At 40.4% G+C, this 25,985-nt stretch overlaps 1 protein-coding gene, 5 long non-coding RNA genes and 1 pseudogene across 11 annotated transcripts; 4 read left to right on the forward strand and 3 right to left on the reverse strand.

The window, feature by feature from the left end:
- Positions 1-551: 551 nt before the first annotated feature.
- On the forward strand, positions 552-3,499 carry LOC130692627 (uncharacterized). Of its 5 annotated transcripts, none has more exons than XR_009421103.1 (8): positions 552-671; positions 1,097-1,339; positions 1,412-1,560; positions 1,623-2,084; positions 2,166-2,291; positions 2,347-2,610; positions 2,674-3,098; positions 3,162-3,499. It is a non-coding gene; the product is annotated as an uncharacterized LOC130692627 (long non-coding RNA). The 5 variants fall into 5 exon arrangements; XR_009421105.1 differs by having other exon boundaries at positions 1,623-1,913; positions 1,970-2,291; XR_009421104.1 differs by having other exon boundaries at positions 1,623-1,913; positions 1,986-2,291.
- Positions 3,500-3,615: 116 nt separating this feature from the next.
- On the reverse strand, positions 3,616-5,206 carry LOC130692667 (uncharacterized). Its single transcript, XR_009001514.2, has 3 exons — positions 5,009-5,206; positions 4,767-4,946; positions 3,616-4,700 (listed from the first exon to the last, which is right to left on the reverse strand). It is a non-coding gene; the product is annotated as an uncharacterized LOC130692667 (long non-coding RNA).
- A 6,371-nt stretch (positions 5,207-11,577) lies between these two features.
- Positions 11,578-12,755, forward strand: LOC130692668 (uncharacterized). Of its 2 annotated transcripts, none has more exons than XM_057515797.2 (5): positions 11,578-11,651; positions 11,753-11,845; positions 11,915-12,251; positions 12,322-12,431; positions 12,488-12,755. In XM_057515797.2, the coding sequence occupies exons 1-5, from the start codon at positions 11,586-11,588 to the stop codon at positions 12,521-12,523; spliced, it is 642 nt and encodes a 213-aa protein (XP_057371780.1). In that variant the 5' UTR covers positions 11,578-11,585; the 3' UTR covers positions 12,524-12,755. The 2 variants fall into 2 exon arrangements, with proteins under 2 accessions (XP_057371780.1, XP_057371781.1); XM_057515798.1 differs by having other exon boundaries at positions 11,579-11,651; positions 11,734-11,845.
- A 3,020-nt stretch (positions 12,756-15,775) lies between these two features.
- LOC130692664 (uncharacterized) lies at positions 15,776-16,731 on the forward strand. The gene is made up of 3 exons (XR_009001511.1): positions 15,776-15,913; positions 15,971-16,332; positions 16,392-16,731. It is a non-coding gene; the product is annotated as an uncharacterized LOC130692664 (long non-coding RNA).
- Positions 16,732-17,846: 1,115 nt separating this feature from the next.
- On the forward strand, positions 17,847-18,482 carry LOC130692663 (uncharacterized). Its single transcript, XR_009001510.2, has 3 exons — positions 17,847-18,008; positions 18,069-18,259; positions 18,381-18,482. It is a non-coding gene; the product is annotated as an uncharacterized LOC130692663 (long non-coding RNA).
- Positions 18,483-22,856: 4,374 nt separating this feature from the next.
- LOC130703315 (DNA-directed RNA polymerase III subunit RPC2-like) overlaps positions 22,857-25,985 on the reverse strand; it is a 6,132-nt pseudogene continuing 3,003 nt past the window's right edge.
- LOC130692666 (uncharacterized) lies at positions 24,727-25,603 on the reverse strand. The gene is made up of 2 exons (XR_009001512.2): positions 25,128-25,603; positions 24,727-25,064 (listed from the first exon to the last, which is right to left on the reverse strand). It is a non-coding gene; the product is annotated as an uncharacterized LOC130692666 (long non-coding RNA).

Consider the following 25,985-nt stretch of genomic DNA (forward strand, 5'->3'; position numbering starts at 1 on the left):
CCATACCATTTGGAAAATCAGCTTTCAAAACCCCTTGTTCGGATTTTGGAACCCATACTTGGATCTAAAGCGGAATCATTGTTGCTACGTAAACATGGACTTATCGCCTTTATTTGCTTGACATAATTGAACGGTTTGTATTCCGTATTGTAGATGGTTACCATACCCGGACGCCTTCATTTGTTACTTCAAAAATTGGTGGATTGGCTAGCTTTACCACACGCAAATCCACCTGTGTTGGATGCAAAACCGTCCTTCCAGACGATAGTGCTGTATGCAAGTAAGTCTAATTTCTGCCTATCTCGGCGATGTTTGTTAAATTTGCTGTTCCAATTTAAACAGATTTTGCAAGCCGAAAGAATCGGAGTTCTACCAGAGGGAAATTGGCCAACTTTATGCTCTCGAAGAGAAGTTTAATCGTTTATGGACAGAATGTCAACGGTGCCAGGGAAGTCTCAACGAAGAGATTCTTTGTTGCAAGTAAATAGTTTGAGTGATATCCTAATCATGTTACATACTTAATACTAATCGTTTGCCACATTTAGCCGAGATTGCCCCATCTATTATATGAGGACAAAAGTTAGAAAAAATCTCACGGAACAGGGTAAACTTATGGAAAGATTCAGCCTACCCTGACAACCTACCGCTCTCGTCAATGATGGTGCATACAGGTAGTGGCTTGGCTTCTGTAAAATAGATTGGAAACAATAAATTACACGACTCATTGTTCAGTAAGTTCCCCATAACCAAAAGATTTTAATAAAAATGGTGTATAGCGCCGTAAGAGTCTCGGAGGGAGCAGGCGGTAAAATACGTGATGTCATGTAATTCCGTATTTTGAAAAACGAAAGTTGATGGCATTAGTAAGTAGATGTATAAGTTATTAGAAAAGTCACGTTGTTGCGAATGATCCAGTCGACGAAACATCGTACGAACCAACGCACATTGAATTAATTAGATTAAGTTCTTAGTCTTTCTGTTGTTTTTTTTTTTGTGGTTTATTTCAATACCTAGATTTTTTTTCTTCCCATCCCATTAAAAATTTTTTTTTTTATTCAATTAAAGTCTTATTTGTCAAACAAAATATTTGCTTTAGGCTCGTAGGGGGCTAGTCGCTAGGTGGCCCAGGTGCTGTGCTGAGCTGAGCTGCTGATGGCCACATTTATCATGGCGTCGTAGCGGCTAGTTATATCACGGCAGCCGAACGTGGCAGACCTTTATTTTTGTAGGTGAAATCCAAGGGAGGAACTGCAAATGCTCGGCGCCATCTTGTACGAACGATGTGGTCTGGCGGACACCTTACCAAGGTGACCATGCATTACCTTCGAGTGTATTTAAGGTATACCATTTACTTGCTTTGTAAAAGCTAGGTTTTTAACTTGTGCATCGTAACGATTTTGAATTGGGTAAGTTGCAAGTCGGTAGATTTGCTCTGCAGTTTCCCGGATACCAGCACCCTGCTTCGCGAGAACTACTCTACGTTGTTCTGGGGGGGCTTAGACGAACATCTGAATCCGATTTTGAAGAAGTCTTGCATCGATGGACACTGACAAAATATAGGTGAAATAGCTACAAATTTTTATTAGCAAGGTTCACTTGTGTTCCAACTCATTTTTTTTCAGGAAGCTGCACATGAATGTTGGGTATTTTATCATAAGTAGAATACAGATAGATTCTGTAGTAGTAGATCTCTTTAGTTGGGTATTGAAATTGGCTTTGGTTTGTATGGGGTCTGATGAGGTCTCAGTTGCATTTGATCCTACTTGTTATTTATCACTGCCAATGCCAGTCGAAAAGGAAGTACCAGTTGACCTGTATCTGGCTAACATGGACCTTTTAGCAGAAATTTTTCTGCTTTCAAGGGATTCAAAGAGTTTGCAGAATATTATGTCTCTAGGATTCCACAGTTTTAGGTAATTCAATTGACAAGAAATTTACACTGATTTTTGTTTTATTTTTCTAAAGGCAGATTCTTAATTATAAAGGATTGGGAAAGAAAATTGACGGAGGCTCAGTGCCAAAAAAATTATGGTAGTTGGAATGATTACCGAAGCTCTTCGGATTCGTTTATTTCACTCGTTATGGTATTTAAAGAAAATAAACGTGTACCTGTGCCCCTTTGTATCTGTGACCCGATTTCCTCTTCACTTGCGATAATTCTGCAGCGGGTCATGCAGATACTGTGATCAGCAGAAAAAGTTGGAAGTGCGCTGCCCGGAAAGCAAATCTGGGGTAAAAGAAAAAAACTTATTCCAACTAGTAAGCCATTCCCAAATTCAACCAACAAAAAGGTACACAGTGAGATTTGCTTAACAATTATGTTTCTTTAATTGATTTTAAAATTAGGAAAAGGTGGAAGGAAAAACTTCGTTCTCTGGTAGTGTTTTAGTTAAAATCCTTTTTGTGCAAATTCATTTTTGAAATTGTTTACCTCATTTTCGAATGGTTCCGTTCACATTTGTTGTTCATGTGAGATTTTATGTTTACCAGTTACTGCATTATATTGACCACTATTGCAAGATGTTTGTTTAGGAATAACTACTGTTTTGTTTATCTGGAATGTTGTGTGGGAGTCCATCAGGAATTGCTGGTCTGCAGTAAATTTGTCAGGTATATGTTAGCTTTCATCAGCAAAACGTTATGCACTAATTGTGTTTGGTTTTCGTGGTATAGGCTAGGTGATGAAGATCAATGAATCAGAAAATGTTTTGCATGGGTGGTGAATGTTCTGACAGTTTTAACAGTTGTGATGTGGTGTATTTCACTTCCACGCATCATGGTGTTTTTATCTATCAGTTGAATTGTATGGTTAATTTTCTGTTCGTGTAACCTCATTTCCTCTTGAATCATATAGTAGAAATTGGTGACCTGAAACAATGAACATGGAAAAATCACCTGTGCCAACGTTGACGATGTTTGATTGATGAAGTGCTGGAAACTAAAATTAATTTTCTTTACAATTTGGTTTCAGGCTATCTTTATAATTTTTTATTAGTTTTGCGTTTGTTTAGAGTCCGCAAGCTCGTAGCTGATTTCCTCCTTTAGATACCGCCTGTCGACGGTTTGACAGCCTCACACAATTGAACGTATGCCAAAAAGTAATTGATCCAATTTAATGTATGCAATGTATACTAATTACACCATTCAAAACAATATTCCAGGCCAAAGTGAGCTCTTCCGATCAGAAAAGTGACGGCGTATCCATTTAATTGAAAATAGGCACAAGATAACGCACAATTGGCGTTCTTGCCTCAATGGAGAAATTTTTCCGTGGAACTTATGACCGAAATACCATTGCAGCTGTTCAAAAAAAAAGAAAAGTGTATTATCATGCAGATGTTGACTAGCTAACAATCCAGAGATACGTCAACTTGCGAAATTTCTAGATGTGTGTGAAGCGCAATCAGCATCCTTGTTGAACTGTGAACCCAAATCATGTATTTTCCTAGAAATATCTAGGTTTTTGGATAAATAAATAAAAGTCAGTGAAAAAATGTGATTGTGTGTGAGTGATTCACGATCTAAAAGTATGTTTAAAGAGTTCACATCAATGCAGTTCCCGTCTCAAAAAGCAATATTTTCAATTTTGATGAATTTTTCGGTTGTTAATTGGAAAACAAGATGACGCTGCTGTGTCACTATTTACTTGCTGACTAAGTGTGAACGGTGAAAGCTGTGTTCGAAAGTTTCTGTTAAATATGTCATATTCCAATGGAAAACTTAAGAAAAACTAATGGTGCTTCTGTACGTTTTCATCCCTGAGTGTGTTTTAGAAGTGAAGCCCACAGAATGCTTGGTGTTTATGGTACACGTCTTTTAATCAACTATGTCAGCTGACAAACCAAAAAACTGTTAGCAACCTACTACGTTGCATTCATAAAACTATACGAGTGCTCATTGAGAGGTATAGGACTAATGTTTTGTTATCAGAATCTCATTGCCACCTCGAGCACTACAACATACTCCCCTCAAGCCAAGCAGGATTTCGTAAGGGCTGTTCCACACACGACCACCTATGGGATTTGGAGAATGCCGTCACCTCGGGCTTCAACAAGAAAAAAGAAACTCACTGCGTCTTTCTAGACATTAAAAAAGCTTACGACCTGGTGTGGCTACCCGGGCTGCTCTTCAAAATAAGTCAAGCGCGAGTTACAGGGAACATCCTCAAATGGCTCCTGAACTTCCTGCTACAGCGGAAGGTTCGGGTCAAACTAGACAGTACACTGTCACATGCCAAAATCATCTCCGTCGGAGTTCCCCAAGGCTCAGTACTGGGCCCCATTCTCTTCACTATCATGACCCGTGACTTCCCCTTGTGTAGGAACCCGAAAAACAATTTAGGCGTTATCGTCAAAATGTTCGCGGATGACATCTCAGCCCGCTGCACTCACTCCCTAAGAAGCAAAGCCCGAAAAAGGCTAGAAACTGCAATAAGAAAATTTGAAAGATGGTGTGCTACCTGGAGATTCCAAATCTCTGTGTCCAAGTGTTTCTCCATATCGTTCAGCAGAAGAATTAAGAACTACGTCCCTCTCCATCTGACCTTTAACAGTGAGAGTATCCCTGCCGTCAGTCATGGCAAATTCCTGGGTATCACCTTTGACCGTAAGCTCAACTGGAACCAACATCTGCAAGATTTAGTTACAAAGGTTTCTCGAAGAGCAAACTTCTTCAAAATCCTGGTTAGGAAGAATCTGAACCTGAAACCCAAACTCCTGGTCAATCTGTACACAGCATTAGTAAGAAGCATTGTAGACTATTCTTACCTAAGTATCCTTCAGGGCAGATCTCCCCTTACCAGGAAGCTGGATACAATCCAAAACTCAATTCTTCGTGCAATCCTTCTGGCTCCAAACTCCACTCCTCGTGCACATCTGTGGCTGGACACAGGCATAACCCCCATTCATTGCAGATGTGAATGGTTAGCCTGCCTTTACCTCATAAAGCTGCAAAGTAAACCAAAGAACCCTTTTTATGATAGTGCGAAAAGTACTTACTCTAGCCTCACCTTATGGAACACCAGAAGTACCCCAAGTGTTGTGTTGTGCAAGTTCCAACTGTTAGCTTTAAAAGTTTCCCTGTTTACCTCCGTTAGTTTTCCCGAAAATCTGCTAAATCCTCCATGGTTGATGCCGAAAATACCTACATTTATACTCCCAATCTCGAAAAACAATGCTCTTGAAAATCCAACGTTCACCAGACTACTCTTTCGAGCACTGTTTACGCAAAACAACGCCAGTTCTAGTACGGTAAGCGTCTTCACAGATGGCTCCCGTGACTTCGAAAACAACTCAACAGCATGCGCCATCTACTGCCCAAATTCTCAAGTGAAAAAAGCCTGGAAACTTTCTAGTGATACGAACATCTTCACAGCTAAATTGTTGGCTATTCTAAAGGCCATTGAACACGCTGACAACGGCCCGGCGCAGCTAATCCGGATCTTCTCGGACTCACTCAGTGCCATCTCCGCCATCAATGCTCTACACCCTTCAAACGAACTGGTGGTCAAGATTCGGAACAGGGCCTTAACCAGCTCTTCTGCCGGCTCCAAAGTTATTCTCTACTGGATTCCAAGCCATGTAGGCATTCCAGAAAATGAATTAGTGGATCGTCTGGCAAACGACGCAAGAACGGATCCTAACTGCGAAAAAATCGATCTCGTCGACTCACCTAAACTCGCCCTAAATGTTTTTCGCATAGCATGGTCCAAGCTGATGTCTCTATACCTTGCGAGTCACCATGACTTCTTTGCTTCTCACCCTAGGAACTCCATTCACCCAGAACCCTGGTTGGTGCACCCTAACAGAGTCAGAAACAGCATTCTTCACAAACTCCGGTCGAACCGGCTACGTTTAAACGCCCGCGTTTCGTTATTTGATCCCTCTGTATCCCCATACTGCAGCTATGGCTGCCCTGTGAAAGAGACTCCCTCACATCTAATTATTGAGTGTCCCCACCTCGCTGCCGAAAGAGAGGAACTAAAAAGCTTCCTCTCGGAGTTAAAACTTCAGTTGAACCTATCCAATCTCCTACATCCACCGCAAGTTTGTGACAACCTCGCCAAATTCAAGATCAGGGACTTGGTTTTAAATTTCTTCTGGAAATCAGGACTCCACAAACGCTGCTAATCTAATTCAAAATCATCCCACTTTTCCGAGCAATTTCCCGGTGCCAATTTCGGTCTCCTAGGACGACCCGCTCTCGATATGGCAACGCCACACGGGAGGCACCTTAAGAAAGAAAAAAAAAAAAAAAAAAGAATCTCATTGACGGATTTTGCTTCTAAGGTTTAGCTCATGAAACTTCGTTTGTAAAGAATACGTCCTGTTGAGGAATGTCACCAAAGATGCAAATCCTATGGGTAGGAATACCATAATATCATTCTTCTACTCTTTAACCACTCATGGTCTACTGTTAATCGTGATCTGAGTAGTGCACCATATTCATCTTCGTTGCAGTATCAGCTGTAACAACAGTCATTTCGGCAGTTGTAATCTCGACCTAGCCTACCAACAGACATAGACATGTACCTCAACACAATTTCTACTGGTATTTTAAATTTTTCTTCTGCCTCATATAGTTTGCCTTTTTATTTAAATTGAACATTCAACCATAGAACTGCCAACTCTTAGCTGTCTGCTGCCTATTTGCTGGCCCTACAGTCTTTTCAGTCTTCGGACAGCAGAAGTAAGTCGAATTGCTTTCAACGTTTGGTTACAACAACAATCTTATATTTCCCACTAACTGGTTCTTTTTCTTTACTTTTACGATTAAGAACAAAGCCTTCTTCGTGTTCGCCACGCCCGTCATTACCTTGCCCGTCATCCCGTTTTCGCTTCGGCCGTCGTCCCGTCTTGGCTTCGGCCGTCGCCCCGTCGTCGCCTCGTCTTCGTCTCGCCCGTCGTCGCCTCGTCGCCTCGTCTTCGTCTCGCCCGTCGTCGCCTCGCCCGTCGCCCCGTCTTCGCCTCGCCCGTCGCCCCGTCTTCGCCTCACCCGTCGCCCCGTCTTCGCCTCGCCCGTCGCCCCGTCTTCGCCTCGCCCGTCGCCCCGTCTTCGCCTCGCCCGTCGCCCCGTCTTCGCCTTTCCCGTCGCCACGTCACCTTCTCGCCCGGTCGCCACGTCTTCTCTTCGCCCGTCGCGCTATCATCGCCTCGCCCGTCGCCTCGTGGTCGCCACGTCATCGCCTGGTCTTTGTGGTATCGTTGTATTTTTTTATTGTGTAATTGTGTAGTACTAATTAACACGTTGGCTGCCACGCCCGTTTGCTCCCCTTTTTTTTTTAGCTATATAGGGACGGGCCGCGCTGTTCTGCCTCATGGCCTATCTTTCATGAGGTGGAGTAGTTGCCACTGCCCAAGATTCGCCGAAAGGCAATTAGGCAACGCACCAGAGGGACTCCCTTTGTCCGATGTGTGGTGGAGACCTGGGGTGTGCGTTCCCACAACGGTCTCCATCATCATGTCAGCCCGGACTTGTCAGCGGGCAAGTCCCCCTTGGTCGCTATCCTTCCGATAGCGACGTAATTAATGTAAATTTAGTGGCGTGGCAGCCAACTTGTTAGTTAGTTATTTATGTATGTCTTGTATTGTGTTGTGTTGTAAGATGTGAATGTAAGTGGAGGATTTGTGGGAGGATGGAGGGACAATAAAAAATGTGTTAGATTTTTAAATAAAGTTTGTTTTTATTTATGAGAGTATGTTCATGAACTGGATTGGGGATCGAACCCTAGACCTCCAGCGTATCAGTTTAATACTTTACCATTGAGCCATCTACAACGTATACAAATATGTAATTTCTTCCTTAATACCTTTGTTTGTAGTGGATAAGTCGATACGCTTTCAAATGGGAATTATTGTCTATATGGTTAACAGTGGCTCAATGGTACAGCGTTCGACTGAGATATGAAATGTCTGAGGTTCGAATACCAGAATGATGCATATCAGCAAAAGATAAATGAAGAAATACCTCATGTGGATTACATGTAGACGTATAAAATAAGGTACAAGAAAGACAAAATAAGTAAAAAGATTTTTGAATTAAAAAAAAACAATTTTTATTGATGTAAAATTTTTTTGTGTCAACTAAGGTAGGAGAAAACTCTACCACATGAGTAGAGTCTCCCCCTACCTTAGTTGACTCACCGGGGAGATTACCCGGTGCGTGGCTAAGAGAAGCCGGAAAAGGATGAAGAGTGATGATAAGGACAAGTTTTCACGTGAGCGATTAACCGTTATTCGGATATGTGGGTAGCCCCAAGACCCTCAAAAAGATATCATCGAGCCAGGGGGACCCCCACGTCCCCTTTCCGGACAGCGCACTCACAACCTTTAACTGCTGATCACAGTAGGGGCATGACCCCCCTACGGGCTTATTAGAAATTTAGGGGAAACGGGGCCACAGAAAGAAGGGAGCCCAGATATGCACTTGAATTTAAGAGAATAAAACTCTTTACTGTTCGGGATGAATCAGCAATTAGCCGTGTCGTCTGAGTAGCGTTCTTTGAAAATTTAGCATCTCTTTTCGTCTTCTATTCTTAAACAGGGAAATATAATGGCTGGACATCTTTTACGGTTAGCTGCAAAATGTCATCAAGGAGACTGGAATGAAAGAGAAATTAAGATCAAGGTAAAATGTGACCACAGAATAGATGTGAACCAATCTTTGTAAAATTTCAAGTCAGTGTCTCGAAATCTAGCTTTAGGCATAGGCGGATGAATAACTTCACGTTCGTCACAGGATCAACAGGATCTTCCATCAGAGAAGAACAACCTGAACAGTTTACACCAGAAAACAGGAACGACTTGTTACAGGAATGTAACATGACGCATCCTTTACCCCAGAATACTTCATCTAGTACTGTTTGCCAAGCAGAGAAACCAGATGGAACTACGCCTAGGCCTAAAGCTGGATTTCGAGACACTGACTTGAAATTTTACAAAGATGAACCGAAGCGGACAAATAGAAATCTGACTGCGTCGAAATTGTCATTAAACGAGGCAGCAGAGACGCGTAACAAACTAGAAAGGCAGATAGAAGTGAATCAGAAGCAACTTCGGTTAGCTAAGAAGAACGACATGAAGAAAATGAAAGCACTAAAAAAGTTGTTACGTCAAACGAAAAAAGAATTGATCAGCACAAAAAAAGAATTGATCAGCACGAAAAAAATTCTGCGAATGCAGACGGCACAATACGGTAGGGAGCAAGAGCAAGAAAACAGCGCACCGGTAAATGAAACTGATTCTGCTCAAAATATTTTAGTAGACGATTCTGGCATAGCGGATGAATCTACTACCAGTGTAATTGAGCTAGTCCCGAGATCTGTTTGCCAAGCAGAGAACAGCGCACCGGTAAATGAAACTGATTCTGCTCAAAATATTTTAGTAGACGATTCTGGCATAGTGGATGAATCTACTACCAGCGTAATGGAGCAAGTCCCGAGATCAAAAGCATCCCCGTTTCTTGGGCGCCGGAAGGAGCTGTTAAGAATGCTCGAGCCCCCTCCCACAGACACCGATACAGTAAGCGGCGCAGCGATCAACACGACACCTGCAAAGGACGTCAAACAGTCGAAGCCATCGTTCTTCGAGCGAATGAAAAAGAAATTAGTCAAACCGGGATTTTTGACAGAAGACAAACCCATCAAGACCAAGTCCGTGCAGGTAACAATGAACGGGCATCAAGTGGATATGGTGATTGACAAAGGCTGTGAACATTCCATCATCAGTTTAGACCAATGGCAAAAATTAGACGAGCCAGACTTAACGCCTTTTACGAAGATCACTTTGGTCATGGCGAAGCGTACAGGGAAGTTCAAAGAGCACGTAAAATGGGATGACCTCGTTGGATTTTTCTACCCCTTTGTTGAATTAGACGGCGAATCATTTGAAACCCCAATTTACGTGTGTGCAGGATATAAGGCTATGCCCAACTTCCTGGGTCGTAGACACTTCCACAAGCTCCGTTTTACATGAAGAAAATGCGCATTTGATTAAAATAACACGCACAACGGGAAATGAAACGCCTCCCCAAGCGCCGTCAACAAAATCAGATGCCGGACCTAAAACAGTGCTAGACTTGACCGGTTCTATGATCAATTACTTGGGGTTACGCATCGAGATGGCAAAGCACAAGAATAATGAAAATCGCGAAGAGTATGAGCAGCACATGTCAGAGACCATAATGGACATAATGGTAGCGTTCGAGATAAAAAGGGCCGAGTCCGAGAACGAATTTGAACCGCTAGTCATTGAGCTCGAAGAATCCAACTGTATCGACAACCTCAGGAAGACTTTTTCTAAGCTTAAAAATATTTATGAAAATGACAGAAGGAGGTCCTGCGAAGTTATACGTGATGCAGAAGACGAGCTTAAAAATAAGAAAAACAAACTTCCCTAGCAGAAACTTTGTGTCCGGATGGGGTCTGCGTCCGCGATACTCTAATTTGAACTCATTTTTCCGGACAAGTTTGCGTACTGAATACGGAATCAACTTGCTTAAGTACTTTCGGTTCGTTGTCTGGTACTAGCTTAGTACAAATCCGGTTTTATGGACGCAGAAAAGAAGCGAAGCGCTTAAGTCCCTAGTACCAATGTTGGGCTCATTTTTTACTGGTCTCTTGTACGCTAGCACGAAAGCCGAGCGCTACAGCCCGTGGTACGAGTATTATACTCGTCTAATACTGGCCTATGTCCTCCAAATTTTCTGAAAAAATTGGGATTGATGTGGATACAAAAAACCAGTATGAGACTCGTTTTTTCACTGGCCTACGTTCTTACAATTTTCTACAAAAATATTTGATTGATGTACAGACAAAATACTAGGATTGGACTCGTCCTTTACTGACTTTTGGAACTCATCTTGACTGGTAAAAATACCAGTATTCTATTAAAAATTTATGTGTTTCCAACCCCACGACGTTTCCTCTGATATCAGAGGAAACGTCGTGAAAAAGAAATATAAAGGTAGGTCGTGAAAAGATATATATCTTTTAATTCAATTATCATTTGTACTATTTATTTTTTAAAGCTAAAAGCTAACCGGGAATGCTAGTTTGTTGACATTTACTTGTTTGTTGTACCAGCAACAAGTTATTGTAAGTGTTTTAATTAGTTGATGCAAACTGATTGTTGAGACGGTGTTCATGAAGATGAAAATCCCCTTTTGACTAATCTTCTTCAATTAATAAATAAATTTTAAATGCGGAATAAGATTGCTACAATTTTTATAACGTTTTCCGTTTGCGCATTCAGGCACGATCCAATATTGTTTAGCATCAACCTGGCCTTCCAGACAACAAAATTGTTGTCGTCTGCTTTGGAGGAAATCGATTACGTCTAACAGGCATGCAAGGGAAAATCAATACTTAACTTTCATTCCTTTTTTTTCCTTTGTACGCGTACATGCATAATTCTAGCTTAGCAATCAAATAACCTTACTAAAAGAATTGAAAATAATTGAAAAGAAATTGTGAATACAACAGAAAATAGTTTCCCCACACATTATTTTATATTTATATAAAAAACCCGAAATGGGAAAACTGGCAACGCCCATGCTGTCCGTATGAAATTTGTACGTATTTCACAGAAATGCTTGAAGTTCTTCGACAGAGACTCACGTTATTGTACCGTTTTGAAACGCTAAATTACACGCAGGTTTGATTTCTTGTTTAATATTCTACGTCTGGTGCAAAGTCTTTTGCATTCGTAGTGCACATTTAATATTACTAATGCAAAGCTTTGACCAATTTCAAAAGATTACTGCCACCATGGATTGTGTAGTTGAAGATAACGTGTTACATACCAACCACGACATAATTCAGCAGTCACACGTTGCAACGAACATTCAGGTACACTTTTTCTTCAATGTTGTATATTATTATTAAACATTTTATGTGGTTCTAAATGTTTATCCCTAGGATGGAAGACCATTTCCAGAATGGTGTGGAAGATATGTTACGATACAGGAAACTAATGAAAAAAGCAAACCTTCCAAATACAAAGAGCCTTCATGGTTTATCGTACAAACCTTAGAGAGGGGCTGTGACAACAATCTCTTATGTTTATACAGCTTTGTGACCCGTTACTGGTTATCAACGGACCACAAGTTTCTGCTGTACCCACCATGTACTACATCAGAAGGCAATTTGAATCCTGCGTGTTGGGGGGAAAAAACATTTGAAAGATTCCACCATCCATTCAATACTTGGCTGGAATACGATGTTCATAATATTATGAATCCAGAGAACAAGCCTGGTAAGTTTCAATTACTTTATGTGCAATTGTATTGTAATCTCTAGAATTAATTTTTATTTTGTTATTGCAGTGAATTTTACGAGAGCTTACCTACTTTTACGAGAGGAAAACGTGAAGACAGCAGTCCGCCTACAGTTGTTACGGCAATCAGAACAAGTTCCGTCATCAACATTATTCAAAGTAATTACATTAAGGTATTTTCGAACTTAAAAATTCAAAACTTTTTTAAAATTCAGGTAGCAACAGTGGCGAACCAAGGGCCCAACTTTTGAAGCGCCAGTACCTAATACTATTTACGAGGCAGAACTGCAGTCCAAAATTGATGCTTTGGAGAAGAACATAAAGAAATTCAAAAAACCCACTGAATAACTTACAAATTTTTGGTTTAAATGTCCTAAAAGATGTTTTTTCTGTGTTCTCGCCATGCCGTGTTGGCCACATTGCGCCTTTCTAGTCTTTGTGCCCTGTTGTTATGTTGCCAGAACGAACTGGATTATCAGTCATGTCATGATAAATATAAAGCAATTTGTGTTATTTTGCAGATCTTTATTTTGTGAAACTATAAAAATTTAACGTAGGGAGTAAAAGTGCATTTTAAAAACCGTCCCATAACGGATATCGGGTACGAGTATTGGGACGAGTATAGAAGATGAGCCCCGGCTGAGTCTAACGGCCGGGTATGTGAACGGCTTTTGGCTTTTACTTAAGAGGCTCACCGTCTTAAATCTTCTTTTTTTAACCGTCCTCGATACCAGTCTAGGAGGCAGTTATGGCTGCAAACAAGGGGTCCAAATACCCGCCCGCTGGACCAGTCTAGGACTCTAGACGAGTCCTAAATACCAGTCTTGGATGGGATTTTGCCCTCTGAATTTCTGCTAGGGTTGCTTCTGCGTCATCGGAAGTAGAGCGCGCGGAACTAACCGAACTTGTCCAGCGAAGAGAAAAAGCCCTGCAAGTGATTGTCGAAAACGAAAATATCGATTTTGAGAAGAAGATGGCAGAAGTGGCTTTCGCCAAAGAAATGTTTCCGGAGCCAAAGGCAAAAAAAAAGGGGAAGAAATTCTTCAAAAGACTCAAAACGATGTTTGGACATCGTTCTTCTAACAACGAAATGAAAGCAGAGGAGAAGAAGGTCTAACAATGAATATGTTTTGAAGCTTAGATAATTCTGTGTGCTTTGGTTTTGTTTAAATTCGTAACGTTTAAAGGAAGGGGCAAAATTGATCTGATTCGATGTGGTGGCTGCAAATTGATGGCATTATGCTCTACTGGACGGACGTGAAGTGAATGGCGACATACGACAATGAACATCTTTGACGCTTAGGAAACCTGTTTGCTGTCAAAGGAAGCAGTTCCCTAATCTCATTATGGTCATTGTCATTGGTATCGATTTTTCATTTCTTTTTGATTGTAACTTTGGCGACTGATGTGCATTGGCTACGGAACATCGGCATTTTGATACACTGAACGTTAATAGGTGAAGAGAGACGACAATGGCATAATTGGTTATGAAATTACTATGCTGTTAAAGCGGAAAATTTTTTTAATCGTTATGGCCATTGTCACCTCTCTCCCACCCCCAATTTCATTCGGTTATCATGATGCCACCAAGTTTCAGCCAATGTATTTGGTTTCAGAAGGTTCTATCAGACTGAAGGAAGAATTGATGACAATGATCATTTTTGATACTTTGAATACCTGTCTGCTGTGTAAGTACTTTAGTACTGTGTAAGTGGACAGGTTTTCTTATTCAGAAATGATCCATTTTTCATTCCTTCACTTACGTTTCATTCTTGATTCTTAGATGCCGTCTATTTGTAGTTATTGAAAATAGGGGACCATCGTTGCAGACACTGTAAACTAGTCTTTTAAATTTCAATAGCTGCCATTTTGAATGTGATGTGAAGTTTGCACCTTCGTTTAGATGGGACGTGATTTGAAGAAAGTCCACAGGTTTTCTAAGCATACTTACATTTTCCTAGTTATACCTCTCCATCTTCTCTTTTCTTTCGATTTCTTTCAGAAATTCAATGTTGGTTACTACAGATTGCCTGTACTTTCGGAAATAATTTGGATTTAAAAAATAAAGCTGTTAAAAAAAATGCTTCAACGAATTCTAGTGTTTTAATACTTAGTGAAGAGCTTCGATGGTCCTACCACGTAGGGCTACCAGTTAAAAAAATGTGGCTTATGAAACACGATTTCAATTAGTTTTTGGGAATAGCCTAAACAAAGAAAAACAATTGAATTACTTTTACAACTTCTCATTGCATTGACCTGGTGATCGTACGAGACGTCACTTGCTCTAAGTTAAATAATTTAAAGTTTAACAGAAACCAAGAAAAATTCAACGATCGATCGCTAGAGCAAACATTTTCACCTCATCGTGGTGAAAATGTGAAAGAACTTTGGGGTTAAATGAACAAGTCTGACCTATGATTTTTTTCGGTGGACTGCGAGCGTACTTTGTTGAGAAATGGGCATGGCAGAAAGTGGTCAACTCCCCTGCGTGAAAATCTTTGCAACATCCTTTTCGATCACTCGTGCCAAGAAATGGAGCGACAGCTGCACTGTCAACGCTCAACGAACACTCGAAACTCAACGAACGTCAACGAAAGCTGCAGTTTATCGCCCTATCCTCGCCGCCAGCTGGAACAATTCTACCGGAATAGGGAATCTGAGATTGAGAGTCTCAGTTCCTCTGTCAAAGCAGCTGAAGTTCTTTTGATTGACCAACTGGTCCCTGCGTCCGTCTTGGAGTTGTTGGCAGAAGAAAAAGGCACAACAAACCAACGGGACATTCAAACTTATCCACCTCCATCACTGTATGCTTTGCTATCGGCGTATTTAAGGCCGGACGTGGACGACGTTACGAAACATCGTCTAGTTCAATACGTCTTTATGGATTTGACGTGGATCTATGACCTGGATTCTAGTAGCGATGAGGCTGAAGGAGTTGACAATAAATCTGTTGGGAGAGAGGAGGAAGAGAAATTGGAAGGAGATTACGATGAAGTTGAGGAGGAAGAGGAACTGGAAGAAGAGGAAGACCACGGAGTAGCTCAAGAAGTAATTGGAGAAGTCCAGGTCTAATTGGTTCACCGCGTGGTCCTGTAGCTGAGGAAGGTGCTGATGTAGGGTCGGAAGACGAAGAGGGTTGCGAAAAAGTGGATGAACGCGAGGCACAAGAACGGGAGGAAGTTTTCGAATACTACTTTAAAGTGGTTCTTGTGCCAGAGGTTAGATGGCAGTCGCATCGTAGTATTTCGAATCGCTAGATGGAACTGTCCCAAGTGTTTCTTCTACCGGACACTAGATGGCACTGTAAAAGTTCGTTCTTCCGGACACTAGATAGTCCAAAAAAGTTTTTTCTTCCGGACACTAGATGGCACTGTTAAAAACGTTTCTTAAGCCAGACGTTAGATGCCAGTCGAAAAACTTTGTTATTTCTAACCGCTAGATGACATCTGATGTCTACACGCGCAAAGATTTGTTTCATTCTGATCTAGTTTTCTGCCCTTTGTCACAAGGTAAGTGTTTTCTTGTATTCCTAGTGTGATTACTTTGATATGGTTTTGTTTAACAGTGCCGAGAAGGATATTTTGCCAGAGAGTGTCCACAAGCTGGTGGGGGCGGTGGCAGTGGCCCGTTGACGTCACAAAGTAAGATGAAAATATCGAAAAAGATGTGCGAATTTAACTTCTTGGTTCTTTTGATAGTATGGGGAAGGGGACGTTTCTCGAAGGACAAAACCGTGGCGGTTGGGGAAGTGATACCTGCCATGAGGTAAAAAAGAAAACAAAAACGTTTTAGGTGTCCATTTTTAACGAAGAAGAGGGCCATGTAGCAAGGGATTTCCCACAAGGAGGAGGCATTGGTGGCAGCAAGTGTTACAACATAAGCACCAACTGTATCTTCACAAAAATATTTTATGTTGCAGTGTTCATTGTTTTACCACAGCGTAATGAAGCTGGCCACACCTCGGAAAGCTGCCCGAATCTATTCAGTGAATTGACGGAAGATGGAAAGCCGAGTGAACAATATATTCCGGAAGCTGTGACATGTGAAAGTAGTCCTCCAGGTAAGCCATTTTTCAAACTGTATTTTGTGACTTGAAAATATCTATTCGGTTTGCTTTAGATTACAGGAAAAGATGTACCTCAACACATAACATCATTCTAAGAAGCAGGCCTGCACCTACTACTACTTCAAAACTTAAGAATTCTGGCTACATAAAACCAACACCTGTTCAGAAAGCTTCCGTTGCAGGTATTCTTGCCAAAAGAAATTTAATTGGTTGTGCTGTCACGGGCTCCGGCAAAACAGTAGTCCAATTAATTAACGCTTAGTAATTTTGAAACCTGGATGTCCTGGTACTGACTTCATTCGAAGGGTTCGGTGTGAACTGGGTAAGTTGAAGTAAAAGTAATTTTGAGTGGGCACGCTGGTAATTACGACTACTAAAAGGTCCAATTGCATCTAAGGTATTCCACAAACCCTTTGTGATATTCGTTGATTAAGTCATCTAAAATTTAACACTTTTTCATGCAGGTGGCGTACTTGGTACCGGTTTTGAACATATTGCTTGAACAAGGTGTTGCTGGTGCGTCTCATTCCATGGAGCAAAAGCCAGAAGTTGTAATTGTCGCACCCACTCGTGAATTGGCCATTCAAATTCACCGGGGGGCGTGTTAATTCTCCTACAATTCGGTTTTAAAATCTGTGATTGTATATGGAGGAATTGTCACGAGCTATCAGCGGTCAAATCTTCAAGCTGGGTGTAATATTGTTGTCGCGACAGCGGTGCGATTCAACGATTTCCTCGACCGTGGAGTATTTGTCTTGCCGGGGGTCAGGTTTTAAATTTTGGACGAAACTGATCTAAATCATTTGGGGATTAAGCAATCCTGGTTTTGAACAACACCAGAAGAAGACGATCAGGAAACTCAAGTAATACCAAAAGCGCTGCTAGGAAGGGCTAAACGATATATTGCATAGATCAAATGAAAGATGGTTGCTCACGTACGCAGTGACACGAAACGGCTCGGCTTATCTTGAGCTATGACAAAGATATGATTGTAAGGTTGGAATACTCCGACGTGCGGTACTGGCATGAAGTGCATCAGGAACAGTAACGTATGCTAAACAACCTAAGCTACGCGCTCTAAGTTCCCGACATGGCATTCCTTACTAAATCGCCAATATGTTCCGGTATCTGACAGTTTTAGACCGCCAGATTGCTCTAGTAAATAGGCATCTACTAAATATATTGGCGTTATCAAATACCGGGGCGTAATGGTGGTTTCGTATTGAACAGCGGCTATAGAACTTGCCATGCCGAGATCAAGTTCTGTACAAATCGTAACCATTTTAATCGTTAAACAGTGACATCTAGCGGAGGGAAGTGAGGTAAGAGGAACGCCATCTAGTGGTCAATACCACAGAATGTAATGAATTGAGTCACATGACGTTTTGACAGTAAACAAAATAAGGATTTTTAAATCACGGTATAAACCTTTTTGTTTCATCATTTGTTTAGCACCAGTAAGTAGGGAAAATTCACTTTGCATTTTGTAATTTTTTTGCCAGGGTTTTGCTGAGTGAACTTGCAGTTCTGTAAAGTTATTCGAGATAACTGCAAATGGTAGTCCCAAAACCGGAAGAATTTTGTCTGTCATCTTTACTACGTGAACTTTAAAAGGCCTTGTTATACCAAAGGGCGCCAAATGGAGAAATTGGGCTTCATCAACGATTCAAGTAGTTGACATTTACAACTAAATTGTTAATGTTTAAATTTGATTGTATTTTCTTATTCAGATTCATTGATTTTAACAGCCTGGTTGCAAACTTTTAGCCATAGCATTGCAATCAATGTATTTATAATCCAGTCTTCAACACTCACAAATGCCAATGTACACAGTTGTTTCTACGCTGAAACGTTTAATCTGACAATGATTTGGTCAATTTTTTTTTTTACTGGTTGACACTTCAATTTTTTAATGTTTGATGTAAGTACCAGTGTAGATGTATTCTCGTTAGAAGTAATCGTAATGTCCTAAATGTGCTCTTCTTTAGTGAAAATGGTATTGTACGAAGCTTATCAATTATTTTTTATTTATTCCGATTTAGCAACCACTTTTCGATACTTAAAAGCGAGGACCGAATGGCACCTACACTTGGACTGGATCGGACGGTTATTTGGTCGAATGGCTAGCGGCAATATTAAACTTTACGTAGGTTGAACTTAATTTGTCTGCTTATTTGTTGTTTGTTATTCTAAAAAACTACCCTCTTTATTCCACAGGTATTCGTTCGTGCTAATTAATCAAACTATTGCGCATATGTACGGGACGCATGAGGGTTTGTTCTATCAACTCATAAATGATGAGGTAGCGGAAAATGGTTTATGCATTGATTTTCAGTAGATAACTTATGGGCATCATGTTTTTTTATTTTTAAATTCTGTAAGGGTATCGACGGCGTGGCGAACTCTTTCTACTTAACGCTGGTTCGTGTAGCAAGGATGGACTATACCTTCCTCTCCTGACATGGGGGGATGGATTTAGCCTTGTTGTGCCATGTATCAAGGAATAAGAAGAACACTTTGAGTCCGTCTACCATTGATTCAGAATTAAACAGCCAACCCAAACAAGTAAGCAATATTTCGCAGCAAAGAAGTCTTTTTACTTGATTTGGATTTCATATGTTCTATGTGATGAACATCATGACGAATCAAGGTGATAATCAAATTTTTTTTGCACTTAAGAAATTTTGGTTTAATTCGAGGCATTGGTACTGGACTTGGATTCTTGACGTTTTTGATTGAACAGATTTATTCAAACTAGAAGAAGCACAGACATCGTAAGTTGGCGTTAATTAAAAAAACAATACTTCAGTTTGATGGTAAGCTTGATTAGTGGATAATTCATTAGTAACTTTTTTTACATTTTGAAAGTAAGCTTGAATGTAGGAGAAAAGTAGTGTTAGATAGTAGTGAAGCTTAGTTTCGTTTCTTGAAAATTTCGCCATCAACTGCAAGAAGTTATAATGAATCTGTAGAAATGTGTTGGTTTTCTTTGTTTTTCAGCATCTGTGTTGAATTCACCCATCTGTCGTCATCGTCAATAGTAAACGTATAGTCAATCTTAACTAATAATTTAACAACTATTTTCCTGATTTTTTTTTTTTAATACTAAGTTATTAACGGGTTTATTCCTGTTTAACATATAAAATTTTATCAAATTATTTAAGTGTTTCAAGTGGTGACTTTAATAGCGGAAAATGCCCTAAAACATTTCCCCAACATCTTTGCGTCAAATTATATGTTAGCACCAAATACTAGCATTTAACAGTTTCAAGCATCGAATAAAAATAAGTTTCAACTTTGTATCAGGAATTTCTACTGCAGACGGTCCCCCGAACCTTATTGTCACCTATTGGTACGATATTCAGTTTTCTACATTGGGTTTCAGCGATCGTCCGGGGCTAGGGTAAGGTCTGTAGCAACTTACCCTTTTAATACTTCTAATGCCATAAGGTTCACTTGTAAAAGATATCAATTTTCGTAATCCTTGCTTAATTTAATAAAAAATACATTATTCCGATGCGAAATTGAACGTTGATCACGATTATCGGCTCTGCTTTGACATTGGGCTTAACAAAATGGAGAAAAACGAAGAAAATGACCGTGGGAAAATTGCCTCCAAAACCGTCAAAAATTGACCATCGTTGGAATTGCTTGAAAATGGCAGAATATACTCAAAATTTAATGCTGATTCCGAGAAAATTGCTAGTTTTTTCATAAAATCAACCGTTTTTGGAAATACATAGGATTAAATAACTTTGATGTGTCACGCTAGCGCTGTAATGTACTGGCGCGCCAGTAGTTTTTAAAGTCGGTGTATTTCCAAAACGGTTGATGTTATGAAAAAAATAGCAATTTTCTCGGAATCAGCATTCGATTTGTGAGTAAATTCTGTCATTTTCAAGCAATTCCAACGATGGTCAATTTTTGGCGGTTTTGGAGGCAATTTTCCCACGGTCATTTTCTTCGTTTTTCTCCCTTTTGTTAATTTAAATGTCAAAACAAAGCCGATATTCGTGATCAGCGTTCAATTTCGAATCCGAATAATATATTTAAAACTAAATTAAGCAAGGATTACGAAAATTAATATCTTTTACACGTGAACCTTATGGCTTTTGAATGATTAGAAGTGAAATTTGCTACAGCCCTTACTCTAGCCCCGGATGATCGCTGAACCCAAAAGAAAGAAAACTGAATATCGTACCAATAGGTGGCAATAGTGTTCGGGGGATCGTCTGCAGTAGAAATTCCTGATACAAAGTTGCTAAATTTAAAATTGCTGAGCTCCCATGTATCAGCATTGGAATATTTGGCTCCACTCAAGGTAGTTTCACAACAATTTCCTCTTCTTACGCTACTGCCAAGACAAAATTTAATACAAGATATACCTTGGGGCCAAAAGTGATATAGATTCAATGCCAACATAGCTGATTTGATTTTGATTCACTAGTCACACTTGTTGCAGTGTTTTACATAAGAAGAAGCAATACATTCCCCATGGTGTCGGGCTTATTTATTTTGTCGGGCTTATTTTCAAGCCCTAACTTCTTTAACATCGGTAGCCGGTGAGTGAAATAGAACTGGATACCTTACCAGTAGATGGCTATACTGTTTGATGGATCGTCTGACAGTATAAATTCATTGTTTACCACATGTAAGCTTGCAGCATTTTTGTTATGCTGGCATGTAATCTAAATTTTGTAATTTTAGGTGATGGCATTCGCGTTACGTTTAAGTCAAGATCTACTCTACAATGGGATAAATTTTTCGTAGAATAAGTATCTCCGAGAGCTATGTGTTGCAGTATCATGCTGATGGTAAAAGGTGTATTCAATTTTTAATAACTTTTGAATTTTCTTCTCTGTATGTGCAGTGACGTGACAGTACTGGTTGGTGGTGTTATCTAGGGATAAACCTTTCCATTTTCCCATCCAATCTGTAAGACAGCTCTGATTGTTTGCATAACTACAGCAATATTCCCTGCATAACAAAGGGAATGTTCTCATTTTCTTTAGTGAACTGTTCCCTGTTCAGTTCTTATTGCCATTTTTGGCAATCGAAGAGGCCCAAGAAGAATATTGATTTTCTACCAGACTGCCATTCTGCCAAAGATGTCTTCGTAAGCGATTCGGTATTTGATTGATGGTTTAGAGATCATGGGTTTATTAAATAAAACATCTTTAATTACAGAAAGGAAGGTTCCAAATGATAAGCCCATCAGTATCGTGAAAACGATATGGATATTTTGGTCCAACCCTCACACATGGTGTGTTCCAAGTTAAGTGCGTAGGTGAATTCTCATGGAAAATGTGATCCAAGCCTCCCATGTAACGGTATTTGTTTCATTTAAAGCGAAGCACAAAAATTGGTTCACATCTATTCTGTGGTCACATTTTACCTTGATCTTAATTTCTCTTTCATTCCAGTCTCCTTGATGACATTTTGCAGCTAACCGTAAAAGATGTCCAGCCATTATATTTCCCTGTTTAAGAATAGAAGACGAAAAGAGATGCTAAATTTTCAAAGAACGCTACTCAGACGACACGGCTAATTGCTGATTCATCCCGAACAGTAAAGAGTTTTATTCTCTTAAATTCAAGTGCATATCTGGGCTCCCTTCTTTCTGTGGCCCCGTTTCCCCTAAATTTCTAATAAGCCCGTAGGGGGGTCATGCCCCTACTGTGATCAGCAGTTAAAGGTTGTGAGTGCGCTGTCCGGAAAGGGGACGTGGGGGTCCCCCTGGCTCGATGATATCTTTTGAGGGTCTTGGGGCTACCCACATATCCGAATAACGGTTAATCGCTCACGTGAAAACTTGTCCTTATCATCACTCTTCATCCTTTTCCGGCTTCTCTTAGCCACGCACCGGGTAATCTCCCCGGTGAGTCAACTAAGGTAGGGGGAGACTCTACTCATGTGGTAGAGTTTTCTCCTACCTTAGTTGACACAAAAAAATTTTACATCAATAAAAATTGTTTTTTTTTTAATTCAAAAATCTTTTTACTTATTTTGTCTTTCTTGTACCTTATTTTATACGTCTACATGTAATCCGCATGAGGTATTTCTTCATTTATCTTTTGCTGATATGCATCATTCTGGGATTCGAACCTCAGACATTTCATATCTCAGTCGAACGCTCTACCATTGAGCCACTGTTAACCATACAGACAATAATTCCCATTTGAAAGCGTATCGACTTATCCACTACAAACAAAGGTATTAAGGAAGAAATTACATATTTGTATACGTTGTAGATGGCTCAATGGTAAAGTATTAAACTGATACGCTGGAGGTCTAGGGTTCGATCCCCAATCCAGTTCATGAAAATACTCTCATAAATAAAAACAAACTTCATTTAAAAATCTAACACATTTTTTATTGTCCCTCCATCCTCCCACAAATCCTCCACTTACATTCACATCTTACAACACAACACAATACAAGACATACATAAATAACTAACTAACAGGTTGGCTGCCACGCCACTAAATTTACATTAATTACGTCGCTATCGGAAGGATAGCGACCAAGGGGGACTTGCCCGCTGACAAGTCCGGGCTGACATGATGATGGAGACCGTTGTGGGAACGCACACCCCAGGTCTCCACCACACATCGGACAAAGGGAGTCCCTCTGGTGCGTTGCCTAATTGCCTTTCGGCGAATCTTGGGCAGTGCAAACTATATGAGGCAGAATAAAAAATACAAAATACCTAGAAAGGGGAGTGGCCGTGTTAATTAGTACTACACAATTACACAACTACTCCACCTCATGACAGATAGGACCATGAGGCAGAACAGCGCGGGCGAGGCGAAGACGGGGCGACGTCCCTATATAGCGAAGACGGGGCTAAAAAAAAAAACGGGGGAGCAAACGGGCGTGGCAGCCAACGTGTAAATTAGTACTACACAATTACACAATAAAAAAATACAACGATACCACAAAGACCAGGCGATGACGTGGCGACCACGAGGCGACGGGCGAGGCGATGATGGCGCGACGGGCGAAGAGAAGACGTGGCGACCGGGCGAGAATGAGTGGTTGACGTAGGAATGATATTATGGGATTCCTACCCAAGGATTTGCATCTTTGGTGACAGACGGCAAACGAACGGGCGAGGCGAAGACGGGGCGACGGGCGAGGCGAAGACGGGGCGACGGGCGTTTGTGGAGGCGAAGAGGGGCGACGGGCGAGCGGTGGACGAGCTTTTAGTTCCTCGACGAGGTGGGGACGAAGACGGGGCGACGGGCGTGGCGACGACGTGGCGACGGGCGTGGCGACGACGGGGCGACGGCCGAAGCCAAGACGGGACGACGGGCAGAAGCGAACGAAGACGGGATGACGGGCAAGGTAATGACGGGCGTGGCGAACACGAAGAAGGCTTTGTTCTTAATCGTAAAAGTAAAGAAAAAGAACCAGTTAGTGGGAAATATAAGATTGTTGTTGTAACCAAACGTTGAAAGCAATTCGACTTACTTCTGCTGTCCGAAGACTGAAAAGACTGTAGGGCCAGCAAATAGGCAGCAGACAGCCAAGAGTTGGCAGTTCTATGGTTGAATGTTCAATTTAAATAAAAAGGCAAACTATATGAGGCAGAAGAAAAATTTAAAATACCAGTAGAAATTGTGTTGAGGTACATGTCTATGTCTGTTGGTAGGCTAGGTCAGAGAGATTACAACTGCCGAAATGACTGTTGTTACAGCTGATACTGCAACGAAGATGAATAAGGTGCACTACTCAGATCACGATTAACAGTAGACCATGAGTGGTTAAAGAGTAGAAGAATGATATTATGGTATTCCTACCCATAGGATTTGCATCTTTGGTGCATTCCAGGAAGTTCAGGACATTAGCCACACCAGGTCGTAAGCTTTTTTAATGTCAGGACGTATTCTTTACAAACGAGGTGAGTTTCATGAGCGTGTGTAAACCTTAGAAGCAAAATCCATCAATGAGATTCTGATAACAAAACATTAGTCCTATACCTCTCAATGAGCACTCGTATAGTTTTATGAATGCAACGTAGTAGGTTGCTAACAGTTTTTTGGTTTGTCAGCTGACATAGTTGATTAAAAGACGTGTACCATAAACACCAAGCATTCTGTGGGCTTCACTTCTAAAACACACTCAGGGATGAAAACGTACAGAAGCACCATTAGTTTTTCTTAAGTTTTCCATTGGAATATGACATATTTAACAGAAACTTTCGAACACAGCTTTCACCGTTCACACTTAGTCAGCAAGTAAATAGTGACACAGCAGCGTCATCTTGTTTTCCAATTAACAACCGAAAAATTCATCAAAATTGAAAATATTGCTTTTTTGAGACGGGAACTGCATTGATGTGAACTCTTTAAACATACTTTTAGATCGTGAATCACTCACACACAATCACATTTTTTCACTGACTTTTATTTATTTATCCAAAAACCTAGATATTTCTAGGAAAATACATGATTTGGGTTCACAGTTCAACAAGGATGCTGATTGCGCTTCACACACATCTAGAAATTTCGCAAGTTGACGTATCTCTGGATTGTTAGCTAGTCAACATCTGCATGATAATACACTTTTCTTTTTTTTTGAACAGCTGCAATGGTATTTCGGTCATAAGTTCCACGGAAAAATTTCTCCATTGAGGCAAGAACGCCAATTGTGCGTTATCTTGTGCCTATTTTCAATTAAATGGATACGCCGTCACTTTTCTGATCGGAAGAGCTCACTTTGGCCTGGAATATTGTTTTGAATGGTGTAATTAGTATACATTGCATACATTAAATTGGATCAATTACTTTTTGGCATACGTTCAATTGTGTGAGGCTGTCAAACCGTCGACAGGCGGTATCTAAAGGAGGAAATCAGCTACGAGCTTGCGGACTCTAAACAAACGCAAAACTAATAAAAAATTATAAAGATAGCCTGAAACCAAATTGTAAAGAAAATTAATTTTAGTTTCCAGCACTTCATCAATCAAACATCGTCAACGTTGGCACAGGTGATTTTTCCATGTTCATTGTTTCAGGTCACCAATTTCTACTATATGATTCAAGAGGAAATGAGGTTACACGAACAGAAAATTAACCATACAATTCAACTGATAGATAAAAACACCATGATGCGTGGAAGTGAAATACACCACATCACAACTGTTAAAACTGTCAGAACATTCACCACCCATGCAAAACATTTTCTGATTCATTGATCTTCATCACCTAGCCTATACCACGAAAACCAAACACAATTAGTGCATAACGTTTTGCTGATGAAAGCTAACATATACCTGACAAATTTACTGCAGACCAGCAATTCCTGATGGACTCCCACACAACATTCCAGATAAACAAAACAGTAGTTATTCCTAAACAAACATCTTGCAATAGTGGTCAATATAATGCAGTAACTGGTAAACATAAAATCTCACATGAACAACAAATGTGAACGGAACCATTCGAAAATGAGGTAAACAATTTCAAAAATGAATTTGCACAAAAAGGATTTTAACTAAAACACTACCAGAGAACGAAGTTTTTCCTTCCACCTTTTCCTAATTTTAAAATCAATTAAAGAAACATAATTGTTAAGCAAATCTCACTGTGTACCTTTTTGTTGGTTGAATTTGGGAATGGCTTACTAGTTGGAATAAGTTTTTT

Source organism: Daphnia carinata, chromosome 6, assembly GCF_022539665.2.
Source record: "Daphnia carinata strain CSIRO-1 chromosome 6, CSIRO_AGI_Dcar_HiC_V3, whole genome shotgun sequence".
Classification (NCBI taxonomy): domain Eukaryota; kingdom Metazoa; phylum Arthropoda; class Branchiopoda; order Diplostraca; family Daphniidae; genus Daphnia; species Daphnia carinata.